This window comes from Podarcis cretensis (genome assembly GCF_951804945.1).
Source record: "Podarcis cretensis genome assembly, chromosome: 7".
In the NCBI taxonomy this organism is placed as follows: domain Eukaryota; kingdom Metazoa; phylum Chordata; class Lepidosauria; order Squamata; family Lacertidae; genus Podarcis; species Podarcis cretensis.
In genome coordinates this window covers 3912597-3930617 of record NC_137176.1, presented here as the reverse complement: position 1 = coordinate 3930617, position 18021 = coordinate 3912597, and the positions used below count along the sequence as shown (strand labels likewise).

At 44.4% G+C, this 18021-nt stretch overlaps 1 protein-coding gene across 2 annotated transcripts in view; it reads left to right on the top strand.

The window, feature by feature from the left end:
- Positions 1–17886, top strand: part of STING1 (stimulator of interferon response cGAMP interactor 1) — a 157802-nt gene extending 139916 nt beyond the window's left edge. Inside the window, exons 1-7 of one of the 2 annotated variants that reach the window (XM_079983627.1) lie at positions 1978–6423; positions 9192–9441; positions 11697–11880; positions 12360–12468; positions 13658–13896; positions 14815–15001; positions 17466–17886. In XM_079983627.1, the coding sequence (XP_079839753.1) occupies positions 9197–9441; positions 11697–11880; positions 12360–12468; positions 13658–13896; positions 14815–15001; positions 17466–17653 (1152 nt within the window). In that variant the 5' untranslated portion in view covers positions 1978–6423; positions 9192–9196 and the 3' untranslated portion in view covers positions 17654–17886. Of the gene's footprint in view, positions 1–1977; positions 6424–9191; positions 9442–11696; positions 11881–12359; positions 12469–13657; positions 13897–14814; positions 15002–17465 lie in introns of those variants that run through there. The other variant, XM_079983626.1, reaches the window with a different exon arrangement.
- Positions 17887–18021: the final 135 nt, after the last annotated feature.

Genomic DNA, 18021 nt, shown 5'->3' with positions numbered 1-18021 from the left:
AGGCCACCTACTTGCTATACTTCTGACACCTTACCTTTGCTCCTGCACAGTTGTTCATCTTGTTCTTCACCTCTTTCAAGTTCATTACCTTCAGAGGCCCTGCTACGTTAAGGAGGGGCAGGCAAGCTACTTTCTGAAGGGCCCATGCCAGTTCACCCCACTGCTCTGCAGCAGTACTGCTGGCCCAAGGGTTTGGGGTTTTGCTTTGTTTCTAACTTTGCTGGGTGGTTGTACTGTTTTTCTCTCATCTGCCCATCTTGGCCTTTCAGGGTCAAGGCACCTGACTGCCTATCTGGCAGAAGGAGTGGACATTGGGGCGCTGGTATCTGCCCTATGAAGTGTTGTGCCCACAGTGGCAGCTGCAGTCAGCTGCTGCCATTTTAATTTAATTTATGTACTTTGGAATTATATACACATTTTCTCAAAATCCATGAGGTGGCAGTATAAACTAAGAAAAGGTTGTTCTGCTCAGATGCTGCTTTTTCATTTTCAGCTATATATCACCATAGAGAAAGGCAGCAATAGTTGAAGGGGGGCTAAGTGGTCTCCTTCAGTATCTTTAAAATTTTAACAGTTGGATAGATCTGCCTCAGCTGTTGAAAGAAAGCACACCCCAAAGGAGTAGGCAATGAAAGTGTAGGAGGATGTGATAGTCAAATAGGCCAAAGAGCCATAAGGAAAAAGAACACATTGGAGACCTTTGGAAAGACATAATCTATTTTATAGGTATTTATATGTTAATCCTAGAAGTCTGTGCCAAGCTGGATGTTTTTTTAATAAAAAGAGAGCACTGTAATATTGTGGAAATAACCAAAACCTGGTGGGGAGCACCATTATTTGATATAAGCTCTATATAAATCTGGTGCTCCACTGATTCCAATTCCCCTCTTCCCTGATCATTGGCTATTCTTCCTGAAGCTGAGGGAAGTTACAGTCAAACAATTGGAGGACCACAGGTTCTCATCCCTGCTCTATAGGAAGGGCATTGTCAGGGACTGGCCAGATGAGGCGGAGTGGTGGAGACCTCTACCCCAGGAGGCTTCTAGGCAGGAGGCAAATGGAGATAGCATGGACCCAGGATCATGGTGGTTCTGTCTCAAACCACCCTTGAAGATGAAGAAAAGATCTGGGAAATAATGGAGGGTGAGGAACAGGAGCAAGATGAAAGATGAACACCCACAGGGAGAATGCATAGTTCTGATTGACTTAGTGTGGGCTGATTGATTTACATTAGGTGGCTGGGATCCCACCCCTCCCCCACCTCCTTATAGAATCATCAAACTGTGGAGTTGGGACCATGTGTGTCATCCATTCCAACCCCTGCAATGCGGGAATCTCAACTAAAGCATCCATGAGAGATGGCCATCCAACCTCTGTTAAAAAACTTCCAAGGAATAAGAGTCCACCATCTGCTGAGGGAGTCCATTCCACAGTTGAACAGCTCTTACTGTCAGAAATCTTGGCTTGGAGGGAAGCCAGACTTTAAATTCAAGGTGTTGCATAAATATATAGAATATCCTTACAGGAAAGAGAACATTTAGAAATGCCTTATGCAGATAGAAACTCATTTTGTTTTTCAATTTAAAACTTTAGAACCTACAGGTCTCAACACTGAATTTGATCTATCACCGTTTCTGTAAAGAATCAATGTTTAGAATGTGAGGAGTTAATCACCCTTAGCTTGTAAAGTATTTAAATGTAAGAGACCACCCATAGTTGTTTTCGTCTAGAAGCTTGCCTGATTGCAGGAAACTCCCCACGAAGAGCATAGTTCACTTGTCAATTTGGAAAGATTTATATGTGCAATTATTCAGTGGAAATATATGATTATACTTTTGGAAAGCTTCATGGTAGTTTAAACAGTATGCGATTTCATTTGTAGAATTACAAAAGCCATTATTGAAGCTGTGAGCCGGAAAGGGACAGGATAAAGAGATAGAACAAATGAACACTTTAAGGTATTTTGAACTTTATTTAAAGCATTTAAATACATGCAACTCATAACAAGATGAGATAGAAATGTGTGTGTGTGTGTAATTGTTAGAGACAACTGCTTGTGAAGAAGAATCGAAACAAGTTATAAGTCTGAGGAACTTGTGACAGAGCAAGGGGAAGTCGTGAAGTAGCACACCCCACACCTGCAAATAAACAAGCCAAGACTTTACCATGTTTTTTTTGAATGCAGTTTTGAATTGTGTTCTATAGAGAATACTGCATTTAACCCCTTTTTGTATACAGTGGTACCTCTGGTTATGAATGCTTCAGGTTACGAGCTCCACTAACCTCCTGGTGCTCCTGGTTGTGAACTTTGCCCCAGGATGCGAATGGAAATTGCACACCAGAGGCCCCATTAGCAAAAGTGCGCCTCAGGATAAGAATGGTTTCAGCTTAAGAACGGACCTCCGGAATGAATTAAGTTCGTAACCAGAGGCACCACTGTAATTGCATTCTTACAAAGAGAAAACACGAGGGGAATGAGCAAAATAATCCACCGCCCCAACAAGGCCATTTCTATGGAAGAGAGATGCTGGAGGCAGAAGTGGGACTTCTGGTAATGATTATTTTAATTGGCTAATCAGATGAGATGGGCAGAAGTGTCTAGGAGCCACTCAGAAGAAAGGTAGTGTTAGTTTTTGGGTAATGTGGTTAGTCTGAATGCCTGTGCCCCCTTCTAATTCTTGGAATCGCCAAACTAGCTCCTAGGTGAGATGATGGGCTATTAAGGGGAGCAAAGGAAGTGGATTTGTGTGGGATGGCAAAGGGATGGGACCCCTTCCTCAACCCACTGGTAGTTAGAAAGACAAAAGGCCAGAGTTGAGGCTGGGTGGGTATGTAGGTTAGAAACTGGAGAGGAAGCAAGCAGAAGCCTGAGGGGGGGGGGGCTTGATTTTTGTTTGAATCCAAGGCTGTGACCATGGGCCTAGCCAGGGGACAGCAGGACAACTGCCCCCTCTAAATCCAGTAAATAAATAAAAATACTTAACTAACTGACCATTTGCATCACAGATAACTCAGTTATGCCCTCCCAAAAATAATGCCCCCCCCCATAAATCCTGGCTACACCCATGACTGTGGCTATGGGAGGAGCAGACCCTCTTGGGGTCTTAATGTCGTGGATGCCTCCATCATAGTGTCAGGATGTATATATTGTAAGTAAACCATATATCATAAAGACCCCACAGTCTCCATTGTGCCTCATTCCAAAAGGAAGCATGAACCGTGGGTAAGTGCCGGAAACCTTTGGCATTTCACACTGCTCAGAGATTGGGATGGCATGCAACAATATTGATAATGACTGTTGGTGATAGGAGAAAGACTTTGGAGGTTTGTGGGGGCTCAGAATCTTGGGAGTGCTACTCTTGACATTGCCCAAGAATGGAACCTGCACTAACGCAACTTGATATGAATGAACAGATTAAGTTTGATCTAAACCAGTTTAAGGAACCGAATCTTTCCTCATCGGCATGTGGTCAGCATGTTGCTTCCGTGCAAAAAGTGAGATTATGTTCTAAAGCCCTATTTTGGTTCTCTACGTTTTGTTAGTTGCTCAATCCATACAGCATCTACAGAAATTAGTCATGGGTTTTATCGTGGAAAGAAGAAAAGCAAGGGTAAACTTGAAAAACTATGCAGATGACAGAAACAACACATTTCTATAACACTTCAAGTTCTCTTCTTGTAAGCTTTGCAAAAACTCTGTAAGGTGAGACTTATTACTGCAGAAGAATGAGACTGAGCAGTACCAAATATTTTATTCAATTATATTGTCACACCAGTCAAGAATACCACACACACAGAGCAATCCTATGTCCAAGAGGTTGGTATAAAGTAAGCCCAAGCCCATGTAAATTAAGCTGGTGTAAAGTTACACCAGATCCAAACCCTGATCAGCAGTGGGGCAGAAGGAAAACAACCCTTTAAATAGTGTTCTATGCCAGGCTGCCAGGCTGCATGCCTGAGCTGAACAAGCTTACGATCCAGCCAAAGTCCCTCTCTGGTCCTCCCCCCAGAACACCACTTTTGGGAGCTTTATAGTGGTCTCAACTCAGCAGGCTGAGCCCCAACTGAGCTGGCTCATGAAAGAATATATTTTGCAATAAATATATTTATTGAATAGTAAACAAACAATAAACAGGAAACTAAGCATATGTAAGAAAATAAGATTAGAATGAGAGTAACAATATAAATCTACAAAATGCTAGATTGTGTAGTTGTCTTATATGGATTTGAGACTGGAGGTTTCTGTACTAGTTCAACGAGGCGGCATAACAGAGGTTTATACATTTCTGAATGATGCGGGCAGAGATATCTTTTTCTCTCTCACTCTTTCCATAAACTAGATTTGACATTCACTCAATTAAATTGATTGGCAGGGGATCAAAGACCAACAAATGAAAATACTTGTTTCCATGACAGAATGGCCTCTGATGCCTTCTCTCACACAATACCTTCCTTCCGAGGTACAGGTGACACTTTCTCTCTACATTCCAGCACCAAGCAAAACATGTATATTTGCTCAGGCATTTGTATGAGGCTAGCTGTTGATTCTAAGATGTGAGATGTAATGGTTTTAGTAGTTTGAAAAGGTAGTCTCATTGTGCCTTTATAGGTTCTTATATTACTGTGCTGACAGATGTTATTTTTAAATTATTGTACCGATGGACATTATTTTCAAATTGAGTTATTGTAACTCACCCTGGGATCCCTTGCCATGACGGGTGGGTTAACTTCCCCAGAAGCTGAGAAGGAGAGAGGACTAGACGTGAGTCCACACTGTACATTGAAAGCACCCAAAGAATCCTAGAACTATAGTTTACCCCTCACAGAGCTACAATTTTCAGCAGCTTTAACAAACCACTTCCCAGGATTCTTTGGGAAAATACTCTGCTTTCAATGTGCTTAACAGGCATCGTGTACATGTAACCTAGGCAACATATACCTGCCTCAGAATTTCTTTTTTACTACTTTAAAGTTGGCCTATCAATGGAATAAACATTTTAAAAATAGCTATGAACTAGTCAATAGCAGTTGGTTTCTGCACTAAGTATACTGGAGAACTCATGGTGAGGTAGAATGTAACTTATGACTCTATTGACAACGAAGTGTTTTCCCAAGGGAACCCTGCTTTACAGTTCTAGGCACTCCAAGATTGCAGGCTGGCCTTCGAGGTGAGAGGGCTGCAGCTGTGCTTCCCTACTCTGTCCTGCAGGTCTAAAAGAGCACAGGGTGTTGGGACCTCGCTCCGTTTCCATTTTGGGGCTAACAAAACACAGGCCGCAACTGTTGCATGCATAAATATGCAATCCTTCCAACGAAAGAGGATTGACAACTTAAGTTGACAGGATATGCAGAACTTGCGGATTTAACGCATAGAATAAGAGAACAAGAAGAACATATATTTAAAGAAGAGTAGTAAACATTTATTGAATATATGGAAAATAGCTGTACTGTATACAGCTGAAAACGCTAGCAGCACTAAGATAAATTCAACAGAGTAAATAATTTTTGATTAATGTAAAAGTGGAAAACTGATTTGAATGGTTATATTGAAAACTTGTAGGGACGCAGGTGGCACTGTGGTCTAAACAACTGAGCCTTGGGTTGCTTGATCAAAAGGTCGGTGGTTCGAATCCCTGTGACAGGGTGAGCTCCCGTTGCTCAGTCCTAGCTCCTGCCAACCTAGCAGTTCGAAAGCACGCCAAAAAATTGCAAGTAGATAAATAGGTACTGCTCCAGTGGGAAGGTAAACGGCATTTCCATGCACTGCTCTGGTTGCATCAGAAGCAGCTTAGTCATGCTGGCCACACGACCCAGAAAAACTGTCTGCAGACAAACATCGGCTCCCTCAGCCAGTAAAGCAAGATGAGTGCCATAACCCCACAGTCGTCTGCGACTAGACTTAACGGTCAGGGCTCCTTTACCTTTACCTTTTTATTGAAAACTTAATAAAAATTATTTAAATAAATAAATAAATGAGCACAGTGTAGGGTGTACTGAACAGGCCTTGCTGTGTTGTACAGCTCCCTATGGGGAAATCTTTGTTCCCTAGCTAGTACATCTAGTCTTTTTAAGGAGTGATGAGGGAGCACAATGCAGTTAGCTAGACCTCTCATTTCTGGAGTTCTTATGATGAGGCGCTGGGATTGGACAGGTTCCATTTGCTAGTTTTACTTTCATTATCATCGAAACCATTTTCTTCAAATAAAATTATTCATTACAACAAACCCCACCCTTCCTCATTTTTGTGTCTTACTGATTCGTACATTTCTCAGCTGATGAATCAGAGCTCTTTTTCTACCTCAAATTGCCTAAGCTGCAATTTTGTAAAAAAACAAAGCCCAGTAACCACCCACAGCCGCAGAAGAGAAGCAGACTGAAACATCAGGATTGAGACCCTCCTCACAACGCTGCTTCAACAGACTGGTGAGTGTGGCTGAATGGAGTTCCCACCTCTTCTGGGCAGGGGAGAATGGCTACTGATTATTTGCCAGTGTTGGTTCTGGGCTGCAAAATGAGCTGAACATTTCTCCTGAGTGAAACTAATGAAACCAAAAGCTGCTTTCAGGTTCCAGCCTAGAAGCATGGGCTGATGGAGCCCAGCCTTTCAAGCAGATCTGCTTACAGGGAGGCTGCTAGTTAACTTGCTGCTGAAATGGCAATCTGGACGAGTTATTTGTGAGGGGCTCTATTTAGAAGTAGCTGAGTTTGGAGAAAGGCCAATGCCACCAATATTATTCGGTTGTATCAGATGCTGCAGGGATGGTTTTCTGCTTGTGCAGCAGGACTTTTGCCTCTTTTCCTCGTCATCTATGTTCCCCAAATCTGCTCTGGAGGATCCCCCAACCCCCTAGAACAGATTTTGAGGTGGGGGTGGGGGCTGCAGAGAAGAGGAAAGTTCCAGTGTGAAACTGAAAGTCTGCTGTGTGAATGAAATAGCAGTGCAGGAGGCAAGCCATTACTGTATTATTGTTATTATTATGGATTATTACTATGGATTATTATTATTATGCTAAAAACATTCCTGTTTAGACCAACCTATCCAGATGCTTAGAAAGTTGAGGTGATTTTAATCTATTTTAGTATTTTAACTTTTGTATGTTTTAAAGTAGGGCTGTGAATATTTCTGGTTTTAATGTTTTATCTTTTGTAAACTGATTTGACTCTTTTACAATCAAGCAGTGTATAGTTTTAAACAAACAAACAAACAAACAAAAACAAACAAACAAACTTATTATCACATTTATTTATTTATCTATCTATTTGCTTTTCTGGTGGCACTTTATTGTATTTTATTTTTAATTATGCTTTTATTAACAATTCCTTGGGTAACAATACAACATACAGAACCTCTGCTTTCAAGTCAATGAATCATTCAAACAAAAGTCATATTTGGGGTGAGACTTTACTGTTAGAGGCAATCACACTTGTTTATTAATGTCATCATAATATTTATTGCGCTGCTCGGTCCCAGCGCCTGCCAACCTAGCAGTTCGAAAGCACCTCCGGGTGCAAGTAGATAAATAGGGACCGCTTACCAGCGGGAAGGTAAACGGCGTTTCCGTGTGCGGCTCTGGCTTGCCAGAGCAGCGATGTCACGCTGGCCACGTGACCCGGAAGTGTCTCCGGACAGCGCTGGCCCCTGGCCTCTTAAGTGAGATGGGCGCACAACCCCAGAGTCTGTCAAGACTGGCCCGTATGGGCAGGGGTACCTTTACCTTTACCTTTTTATATTGCATTCTTAAATTACATGATCCCAGGGCAGGCTACAGAAACAGTAAAAAAACAAAAAAAAGTAAAATATAATCAGAACAATTAAAATGTAGCAAAATGCACATTTACAGCAAGCCATCTCCAACCATACGTCCATCAATCCACAGCAGGCAATCTACCAACTCAGCATCAGAGCAAGGCCCTACATAAGGGGAAAGCCTTATCAAGGAAAACAGAGACCAAATTCTATGCCAAATGAGCTCAGGTGGGGTGGGGAGGAAAGAACAGATATACCCGAAACATCAGTGGAAACAAGCCACAGCCAGTGCTGCTTTGTGGGGGTACTGAAGGGTACTTCCCCCACAAAATATTAAAAGTGTGGCATTGAAAATACTCAGTTAACTGAAGTTCTGCCACCACCACCACCCAGCAGAAGCCGGTCCCCCAAATAAAAGCTGGCCTCCCATAATGTCCTCGTGGGAGGGGGGGGTTACCTATGATCTCCCAAATCTTGCCTATGCCATACACTTATAAGTAAATTCAACATTAGATTCACACCTGAAGGCCACTTTATGCAGTACTTCTGGTGGCGGTTTCAGCTGTCCCTAATAAGGGGGAGCAGGAGGGTTTCAAAAGGATAAGGAACTAAGAAGCAGAGCTGGGGAAAAGACAGCAGGATGAAGAGAACCAACCCCAAGAGCAGATGGGAACTGGCTAGCCCATTATTGCCCTCCTAGCCCTGCTGCATTGTTAAGAAAGGGAAGGGGAACGACTTGTGATTCTCCCACTGAGTGTTACTCCAGCGTTTGAGGAACATATTTCTGGCTCAGAATCTCTTGGCCAGAGGTTTTTAACCTTTTTGGGTCCACGGCTCCCTTGACTAACTACATTCTGTCTGTGGCACCCCTGCGGGGGTCAGGGGCCCAGTTACGTCACCCCTTGCCTGCAGAGCTGGCAGCCTCTCACCTTTTTTCAAAGACCCTCCCTTGCGGAGTGTTCCCTCAGCCTCCTCTCCTCTCCCCTCTCCTTGGGAGTCCTATGGGCAGCCTCAGATGCTGCTCCTGGTCTCTGAGCTGCTCCCCCTGCCCCAAAGAAAGGTGCCTCCTCACACTGCCCCACAGGGGCCTGGGAAGCACCCCCTGGCCAGCCCCAGAGGCACCATTCAGCTGCTGAGCTTGTAGCCAGGGCAGCTGCTGCAGCAAACAGTTGTGCAAGCCTTTGGGAGGAAGAGAAGTGAGAGGGCCCCAGAGAAGGGAGGGAAGGAAAGAGGGACAGAGGCCAGTGTTGCCCACAGCACCCCTGACCATCATACAAGGCACCCCCGGGTGCCCTGGCACACTAGCTGAGAACCACTGCTTTAGGCTATTGTCTGACGATTTAGATTGACTTGGTTATCTCACTTTGAGGAGCTAGAGATGGGAGCTGTCTGCTGAGCATCCACTTGATAAGAAGGCCAATTTGTGCTTTTGTATGTGTTGCAGGTGTGATGCCTTATAAGGAGGAACAACCTAGCGACATATCTCCCTCTCTTATCCCCAGACCTCGGGGAAATCGAGCTCGGCATGTGAGCTACCTCTTCCTTGCCCTGTGTGTCTGTTTCCTGTGCCTCACTGAGCAGAGCCTAGACCTTGTCTTCCATTGCATTGTCATCCATTTCACAGCCCTGCAGGTTGGAGCGCTGTGTCAGGGGGCCTGCAACTTTGCAGAAGAGCTGCGTCATGTGACATCCAGGTGATAAAGCTGCTGAAATAATGGGACATACTGATGGATGTTTGCATGATGGTGTGGGGATGACAGTTGTTGTTCAAGGACACCAAAAGCCAGCTGATTGGCAGTAGCAGGACAGAGAAAAGAGAAATGGAGGCATGATAAGCCTTGAGGTGAGGACTCACCCAATGAGGCTTGGTCCTTGCTTGGTAGCAGCAAAGATCTGATAAGGAAGAAAGGCAGGGGGAAGCTGAATATATAAGAGGATGGATAGTGAGACATATATTGTTTTTAGTTTTAGGATGCTGAATTTGGCCTCGCCCCCAAGCGTTGCAGCTAACCAGATTCCTCCTCCCCTTGTGCGCTTGTTTGGGGGTCCTCCTGATTTTAGAGGCACCAGGCGGCCCAGGGAAGGAGGGAGAGCCCAGTTGTGCAAGTGGAAGTACTCATTGCCCTGATGGTACTCCGAAGGTGAATCCTGCCTTCTCACGCTAAAGTATTTTCTCTCTGGTAGTTTGAACCATATCAGACCCATGAGAACTTGGAAACCTAGTAGACTATGGTGTGGGATTACCAGCATATAACAAGCATGCTTAATGAAGGGGTTAAGGCCATAGAGTAAGCTGTCTTGCCAGGCTTAGCTATGTCCACTTCCCATACCTTGGGAGGATATAAGTAACCAAGCCTATTGTTCACCTTCCAGTCTACATGAGAAGCTCAGCCCCAAATCAGCATGGCCCAGGACTCAGCTCCCAGTGTGCTGGGTGGCTGCGTTCCCCAGCCTCCGGCTGCCTGAGGGCAGCTGGAAGGGGTGCAACTACCCCGCCTGCAGCGCATCCGAGCCTCGGGTCTCTCCTGGGAGTGATGTGGTGGATTGGGCACCTGCAGGCGAAGGCAGCATGGGCTGACATCTGCCCGCCGCCTTCTTCTCAGCCGCCAGCTGCAAGGTGCCCTGCAGGAGCATGGTGGTTCAGGCCCTAGCCCTGCGCTGCTTTTGTGGACAGCGCTGGGCCAGCCAAGCACACTGCGTCCTGTTCAGCGGCCCTCCAGCTGGAGGGCGATGGGAGGGACAGTTCCAGCAGCGCACCCTGCCCCAGCTCACCCCGCCTCATGCCTGCCCCAGGTGCCTGAGCTGCTTGCTACGGCTGCTCCCTCCCTCCCTCCCTCCCTTGCTCTGGCTCTTTCCAACTGCAGGCAGGGCAGACACAGGGCAGAGAGGGAGTGTTGGAAGGCAGCAGCTGTACTCCAGATTTGTGTGAGGAGGCATTTCTCCTCCTGCACCCACAGTGCCAGGCAGCTAACCCCTGCAAGCTGCAGCAGTTCGCTCAGGCACCAGGCAGCAATTTGAATCTCGAGCAAAAGGAGCACTGGGCAGGAAGGAAGAGTGGGTGGGATTTGCTGCACAGAACCACAGGAAAGGGACTCCAATCAGTCTGGGGACTTCCTTTACTGGGTAAGCAGAAGGGGGGGGGAATAATTAATTTTAAAAGGTGCTGGAACGACGTCCCCCCCCCCCGTCTTCTGGCTGAAATCTCTCCCCACCCCCAAGACTTTCACCACTTTGCAACTAAGCCACGTTTTCTTTGAAGCACATGAACCTGACCTTTGAAGAGTTTGTAAGTAAACCATTTTTTAACTTACTAAATGTGTGGTCTTTTCCTATGCTGGGGGAAGAGGGAAACTTTTTAAGGAACTTTTAAGGAGACATTTTAGAACTCACTTGGAAGGGCACATATTTTAAAAAGTCTAATAGCCTATAATTCCACACTTTAAATCTCTACTGGGGTTCTCTCACCAAAAAGTACTTATCCCAAACTTGGCATCCAGGAATCCCCCCCCCCTCTTCTATATATGCACCAAACACCTGGAGTGATAAAACTGAGTTCCAAGGAAGAGACCATTTTCATCACTCATCGTAGCTCTGACAGATCATCACTTTCACCTCTGAAGCTGCATTGTTTTCACTTCAGTGCTGTCCTCTGGGTCTACATCTCCATGGATGAGCACTGGTTTTCTGGTCCGTTACATTAGGTGCCCCACACTCTGACACCAGATGTGGTAGCATGCCTGCCTGCCTGCCGTTTCCAAGGATTTGTAGACCTTTTCAGATGTGAATGCTTATTGTGTGGAGAGTAAGCACACAGAATACTGAAATACTTGGGGTCAAGGGAGGTTGTAATAGGATGTTTGGCTCATCCCTGCAAAACAGGGTCTCAGGAAGGAGGGCACTTTGTGGTGTTCTGTCACATTATATCACCTCATCAATTTCTCTCCCATAGGTACCATGGGAGCTACTTAAGGGCCCTGAATGCTTGCCTAGAGCTACGCAAACGTTCTTTCCTATTTCTCCTGCTGTGTGGAGTAGCCTACCTGCATCTCCTCAAAGAATCTGGCCTTCCAGTGTGTCGGAACCTGATCATTGTGTGCTTCTGCCAACTTTTAAACTTTGTCTTTGACCTTCAGGTAGCAGTCATGGGTCATTAAGCAATCTTTTAATTCATTTAATAGTTGATTCCCTGCTGTTTCATGTAAGCTGCTTTGAGCTTTGTGGGAAAGCTGTATTAAATGTATCTAAATAAATGAATCAAGCTACACTTCTCAGAAAGCCTATAATATGTGGGGCCTGTCCTAGGTGCAAGTCTTAGCCTATCAATCTTTGCAAGGCCTCCAAACCTTAAAGGTGGTCCATCTCAGTATGAGTCCACTGTACAACTGAGTAGCCACGTGACTAGAGTGGCAGAATGTTGGGAAATGGCCTTTTAGCATGTATTTGTATGGCCTGCTGCATCTTATCATGCCTCATACTTGTGCAGCAAGTTGCTGTCCCAGATCTGGGTTCTGCTTTCCCCTGAGCTTTATAACAGAAGTCAATTGAGGTGGGATGAGAGCTGTGCTTTGCACGTGGTAACGTATGATTGCAGCTTTTTCCTTTCCATCTGCAGCATCCATCAGCTGCCGAGATTTCTGAAATGTATGAGAGAAACAACTGCAATGTAGCACAAGGACTTGCCTGGTCATATTACGTTGGGTATTTAAAATTCATTTTGCCTGGTGAGTATCCATTGTGAGTGGTCTTCTCCATTAGCCAGTGATATAAAATGAATTATAATGTCCAGAATTCTGCACCAAAGAAATTCAGATTCAACATGTATACACTAGTAGGTTATATCATGAATTTTTATTATTTATTTTGGTATTGTGGTGGATTCCCACCACAAAAGCAGTTAGTTACATTAGCTACTAAGTCTAAGGTAGCAGTTATTATATTTCCAAATCTCCATACAATATCCTGTTCTGATCCGATGCAAGAGCAAAAAATAGAAAAAAATGCCAAAAGGCTCAGCAGAATAAAATCACTCAGCAGTTACAGTAGTGCTTTGTCCCTGGGATCAAGCTACTTCATCAGCTGGGGCTTCCCTCTTGTACACAAAGAAGGGTGGAATACGAAGACAGATATGGGTAAATGGTGTGCATCATTGTATTTTGGAAAAGTGATATGTGGTTCGGAAGAAAGGGCATGTAGTCATACAGAGCGCAGAAGCTTCATTCCAAAGGCACTGAAGCCTTTTGCAGATAATCAGTGCAATACACATGCTTTATTTATTTATTTATTTATTTATTTAAAAACAGAAATAATTCAGAGGACTCCAAACACATGAAACATGGCGCAATCTTACAGGTGAAGGGAAGCTTTCCCAAGACAAACAACTGGTGGTTGTTGCTTCGCATAGGGCAGAGGGAAGAGTGGTCCACAGGACAGAGGCAACAGCAGAAAATGCCTGTTTTCTGTAGAGTGCAGTGTCTTGAGCAGTGCTTTTTTCTGGGGGTACGCATACCCCTAAACATTTTGTGAATCTTAGGTTTGGCCTCATTGAGGGGCAGTATTTCAATATGAGTAGGGAAATCAGAGTACCCCTAAACATTTTTTAAAGAAAAAAAGCACTGGTCATGAGTATATGCTCAGGCAGATAGAACTCATACAAGGAACTTCTGCATACTTGTGTTTTCCCATTCACATCAGTGTAGGAATTCTGTACCATTTGTCAGAGTCTCCCATTTTTGGCTTTGTAGCCAAAAATTGGAGAATCTGACAAACAGTACAGAATTCCATTCCATGTGTACAGATGCTCTGCAAATTCCTATCCCTGGCTATAGAGAAAGTGAGGAGCTTCTTAAAGTACTAATGTAATCTTACTGTCTCCATCCAGCTGTCTTTCCTTAATGCGGTTTTGTTTTGAAGGCCTCAAAGATCGGATTAGAGAGTTCAACCAAAGCAACAGCCATTTGCTGAATTGCGAGAAGACTTGGAAATTGCACATATTGATTCCCCTGAGCTGCGATGTGTGTGATGACCTGCAGGCGGTTGACAGTCATATTCACTTCATAAAGAATCTCCCAGAATTGAACATGGATGTTGCTGGCATTAAAATAAGAAGCTACAAAAATAGTATCTATGGGATACTGGGTGAAAACAAAGAGGTATGCTTCTGTATTAAAAAAAGTCTTAGAGTGACAATAGGTGTTGAATTTATCATATTTTAAAAAGGAATTTGCCTGAAATTCAACAACTTCTGCCATTAGTTATATGCAGATTATAAATAACATGGGAGACAAGATGAAACTTTTCATGAATCCCTCAGAATAATTCTCTCTAGACATCACTTCTGTCCTCCAGCACCACCTTCTGGAGACATCTAGTCAGATAGGAGTGGGATTCCCCAAATAGAGTCCTCACTCTCAAGCCCACTAAAGGGTTCAGAAGCAAAGCATAGTTGCTAGTATCAAAAACTACAAAGAAGTCTAGGAGAACTGACATGATCACATTCCCTATAGTTATCTTCCAGTGAAGGTTGACCAAGGCATCTTCACCTCCTATGCAGGTTTTTAGGTTCTGGTACAGATTATGAAGGGACACGGGTGGCGCTGTGGTCTAAACCACTGAGCCTCTTGGGCTTGCTGATCAGAAGGTCAGTGGTTCGAATCCCCATGACGGGGTGAGCTCCCGTTGCTCGATCCCTGCTCCTGCCAACCTAGCAGTTCGAAAGCACGTCAAAGTGCAAGTAGATCAATAGGTACCGCTCCGGCGGGAAGGTAAACAGCGTTTCCGTGCATTGCTCTGGTTCACCAGAAGCGGCTTAGTCATGCTGGCCACATGACCCGGAAGCTGTCTGCGGACAAACGCTGGCTCCCTTGGCCTATAGAGCAAGATGAGCGCCGCAACCCCAGAGTCGTCCGCGACTGGACCTAACCATCAGCGGTCCTTTACCTTTTTACAGATTATGAAGTAACACTTCTGGGAATGTTAGTGCTGATGTGAAAGCAACCAGCAATTCCTCAAGCAATAGTCTAAATGCCACCCTGATAACACTGGGATTGCCCTTCTCCCCATTCCTCTAGAAACATTTTTGTGTTATGGAGTATGCCACTCCTCTGCGGTCCCTCTTTGCCATGTCCCAAGATGAAAGTGCTGCCTTCAGCTGTCAAGACCGTTTGGAACAAGCCAAGCTTTTCTGCAGAGCACTGGAAGAAATCTTACAGAGATCTAAATACTGTTCTGGCTGCTATCGGCTCATTGTATATGATGGTAAGAAATGGGATGACAGTCTGGCTATTTGTTTTGGAGTGGTGGGGGCGAGGAGGAGGCTACAAACTTAGTTCCAGGAAGGGATCCTGTGGCAGGTTGAGCCTTTCTTTCTACACCAGAAAAGACCTGATCTCAGTGTGCTTTGGGAACTCAGAAAGAGCTTCCTCTCTGTTCTTATGTCTTCTGCCTGTGGTTTTAAGAGGTCATAGATTTATTATTCTCTTATCTCAGGCTGGATTTCTGCCTAGATCCAGAGAGTTTAATGTGCAGCAGCAAGGCTATAGGAATACAAATGCACATAAAGATTTAGCACATTGGAAAGCATCTTAATCTAATTGATGTTTTTAGTGAACTGCGGCCATGAGATCTTTGTCCTGGGTACCTGTAGCCAGTTGAACTCCCTCTGTCTTGCCTCACCTACTAAGGAAGATATGTAGGGATGGCTTGCACACAGAATGGATTCACCTTTGTTTTCTCAGCTGAATTCTGCAAAACATTTTTGTAAGCAAAATTATGGTTATTGAGTGAGAAAGCACACTTTCTATAAAGAGAATGAATAGTTTCTACCTTTGATATTGGAGAGGTATTTGTTATTTGGTTTTGGTTTTAATTAAGATTTTGTGTACCACATAGATACATTTTCATACAATCTGGTGCTTTACTGAGATACATGAATACTTTTGCAAATAAATGTACATTCCCTTAGAGCAGTTACTCAGTGAGTCATAAACAGTGCTGAAATCACTACTCAATGATACTGCTTTCTGTGAATCTAGGGAGTGGGTGGCATTGTGGTCTAAACCACTGAGCCTCTTGGGCTTGCTGATCAGAAGGTCAGCGGTTCGAATCCCTGTGACGAGATGAGCTCCCATTGCTCTGTCCCAGCTCCTACCAACCTAGCAGTTTGAAAGCACACCACTGCAAGTAGATAAATAGGTACTGCTGCAGCAGGAAGGTAAACTGCGTTTCTGTGTGCTCTGGCTTCTGTCATGGTGTTCCGTCGCACCAGAAGTGATTTAGTCATGCTGGCCACATGATCCGGAAAGCTGTCTGTAGACAAACGCTGGCTCCCTCGGCCTGAAAAGTGAGATGAGTGCCGCAACCCCATAGTTGCCTTTGACTGGACTTAACCATCCAGGGGTCTTTTATCTTTACCTCCCCCCCCCCTTGAATGTACCTACTGTATGGGATGAAAGGTTTTTTAAGTATTCAGCTGTATATTCTGGCATATTTCATTTTTGCCTTTTGAATTTCTCTTAATAAGAACAAGACATCTTTTTAATGAGATAACATATATCAAAAACTCAGACTTCTGGTCTACCACACAAAGAGATCACAGCTCGTTACGCTTGCTCTGAGCGAGATCAGGCTACTGCAGAGGGAGAGAGGAGTAAAGTGTGGGCTCCACACCTCCCCAAAAGCTCTGGAGATAAACCAGAGCCTCTAAAAGCACCCCACAGTGCTGCCTGGTCTCCCTACCGAGCCTCTGACAATTTGGAAGGGGGCTGGAGAGGGTAGAAACCGAGTGCAAGGGGCCCAAACTCCTTCCGTGACAGAAAGCCCTGGACGTGACTCGAGTAGCGGCAGCACCCCTGGAAACAAAGACCCAGGTCGAGACTGAAGGGAGGGGGGACTAGAGAAACCTGAAAAAAAGACTTGACAACTAAAGAAAATAATTGGATAAGAAAGGAAATGTAACCTGAAGTGGCACAGAGCTGCATGAAGAGAATCTGTTAGTGATTTCCAAGAAAAACTAAGTGGAAGGATGGCAGGCTTACCTATATTATGACAAAACGAAAGTGCACAAGGGATTTCTCAACCATGTGATAAGAAATAACCTATACAGTGTTTGGGCAAGATAGAAAAACCTCCTAGAAAGGAAGACCCCTTGTTGGATATCCTCCAACAAGGGGTCAGTTGCAGTTAAAAATTAAGCATGAATATAGTGTACCATTCTAGCACTTTGGTTCTTAACTTTGTAAAGGAGTGGAAAAGATTGCACTTGAAACACACAGACGGAAGTAAATATCATTGTTTTCTGGATTAGGGATTGCTTGCTGTGACAAAATTTTGAGACCACCTGCTGCAGAGTTAATGAGGCTTTTCTAGCATGCGAGTTCTGTACTCCGGCTTCCTGCAAGCATATTGTGAGATCTTCATCATGCTATAGATCCACCTTAAAGATCTATGCAGTTCCTGGGAATGATTGTTGGTGCAGTTGGCAATTCAAGGGCTGCAGCGCCACCAGGATGGTGCTGTTGATACATAGATCTTTACCACACACTCTACCTAAAGTTTCTGAGGCAAAATCAAATCAAATCAGGGTAGTAATAGATAGACTTGAAAAGATAACACAGCTATCTGTCTTGATGCAACTGAGAGTGCTCTTCTAGCAGTTAGCTGCAGGGCTTCACATTTTCCTATGAAAAGACCAGTGTAGTCACAACTGGTTTTGTTTTCCCAGATTCAGAAGAAAATGACAAGCACTTCCTGTCCAAGACTATCCTAAGACACATGGAACAGGAGCTCCAGGAGGAGTATACCATGGATGAAAAGTATGAAGGCAGCATACATAATGCTGAATCAAACGGGACTCAGCTCCTGATTAGTGGCTCTGATCATCCCATGTCTTTGCATAGTTTTGGCTACTGAAATAATGGCCCCCATCTCACAGCTCCATGTCCCTTCATGTGGAAATCATGAGGACTGCTTCCAGATGAACCAAATAGTACCAAATTTTAATACATGCAGACTGACCCCAACAAGACCTAAAACCCTTTTAGAAAGCATGAAGATGTTGGTAAACAGAGGCAGGGCCACCTCTGAGACTTTGTGGGCATGGAGATATGTTGGAATAAGACAAACATTTATGGATTGTTCTTTCATATGAATGTGTGGCTTCCTTTGATGCCTTTCTCCCTTCTGCCTCTTCTGTTTCTTCAGAGTTGTTTCAAATATTATGGCCAAAGGTGATGAGATAAGAAAACAGCTTTCCCCCTGACTTAATATCAAGGCCTATT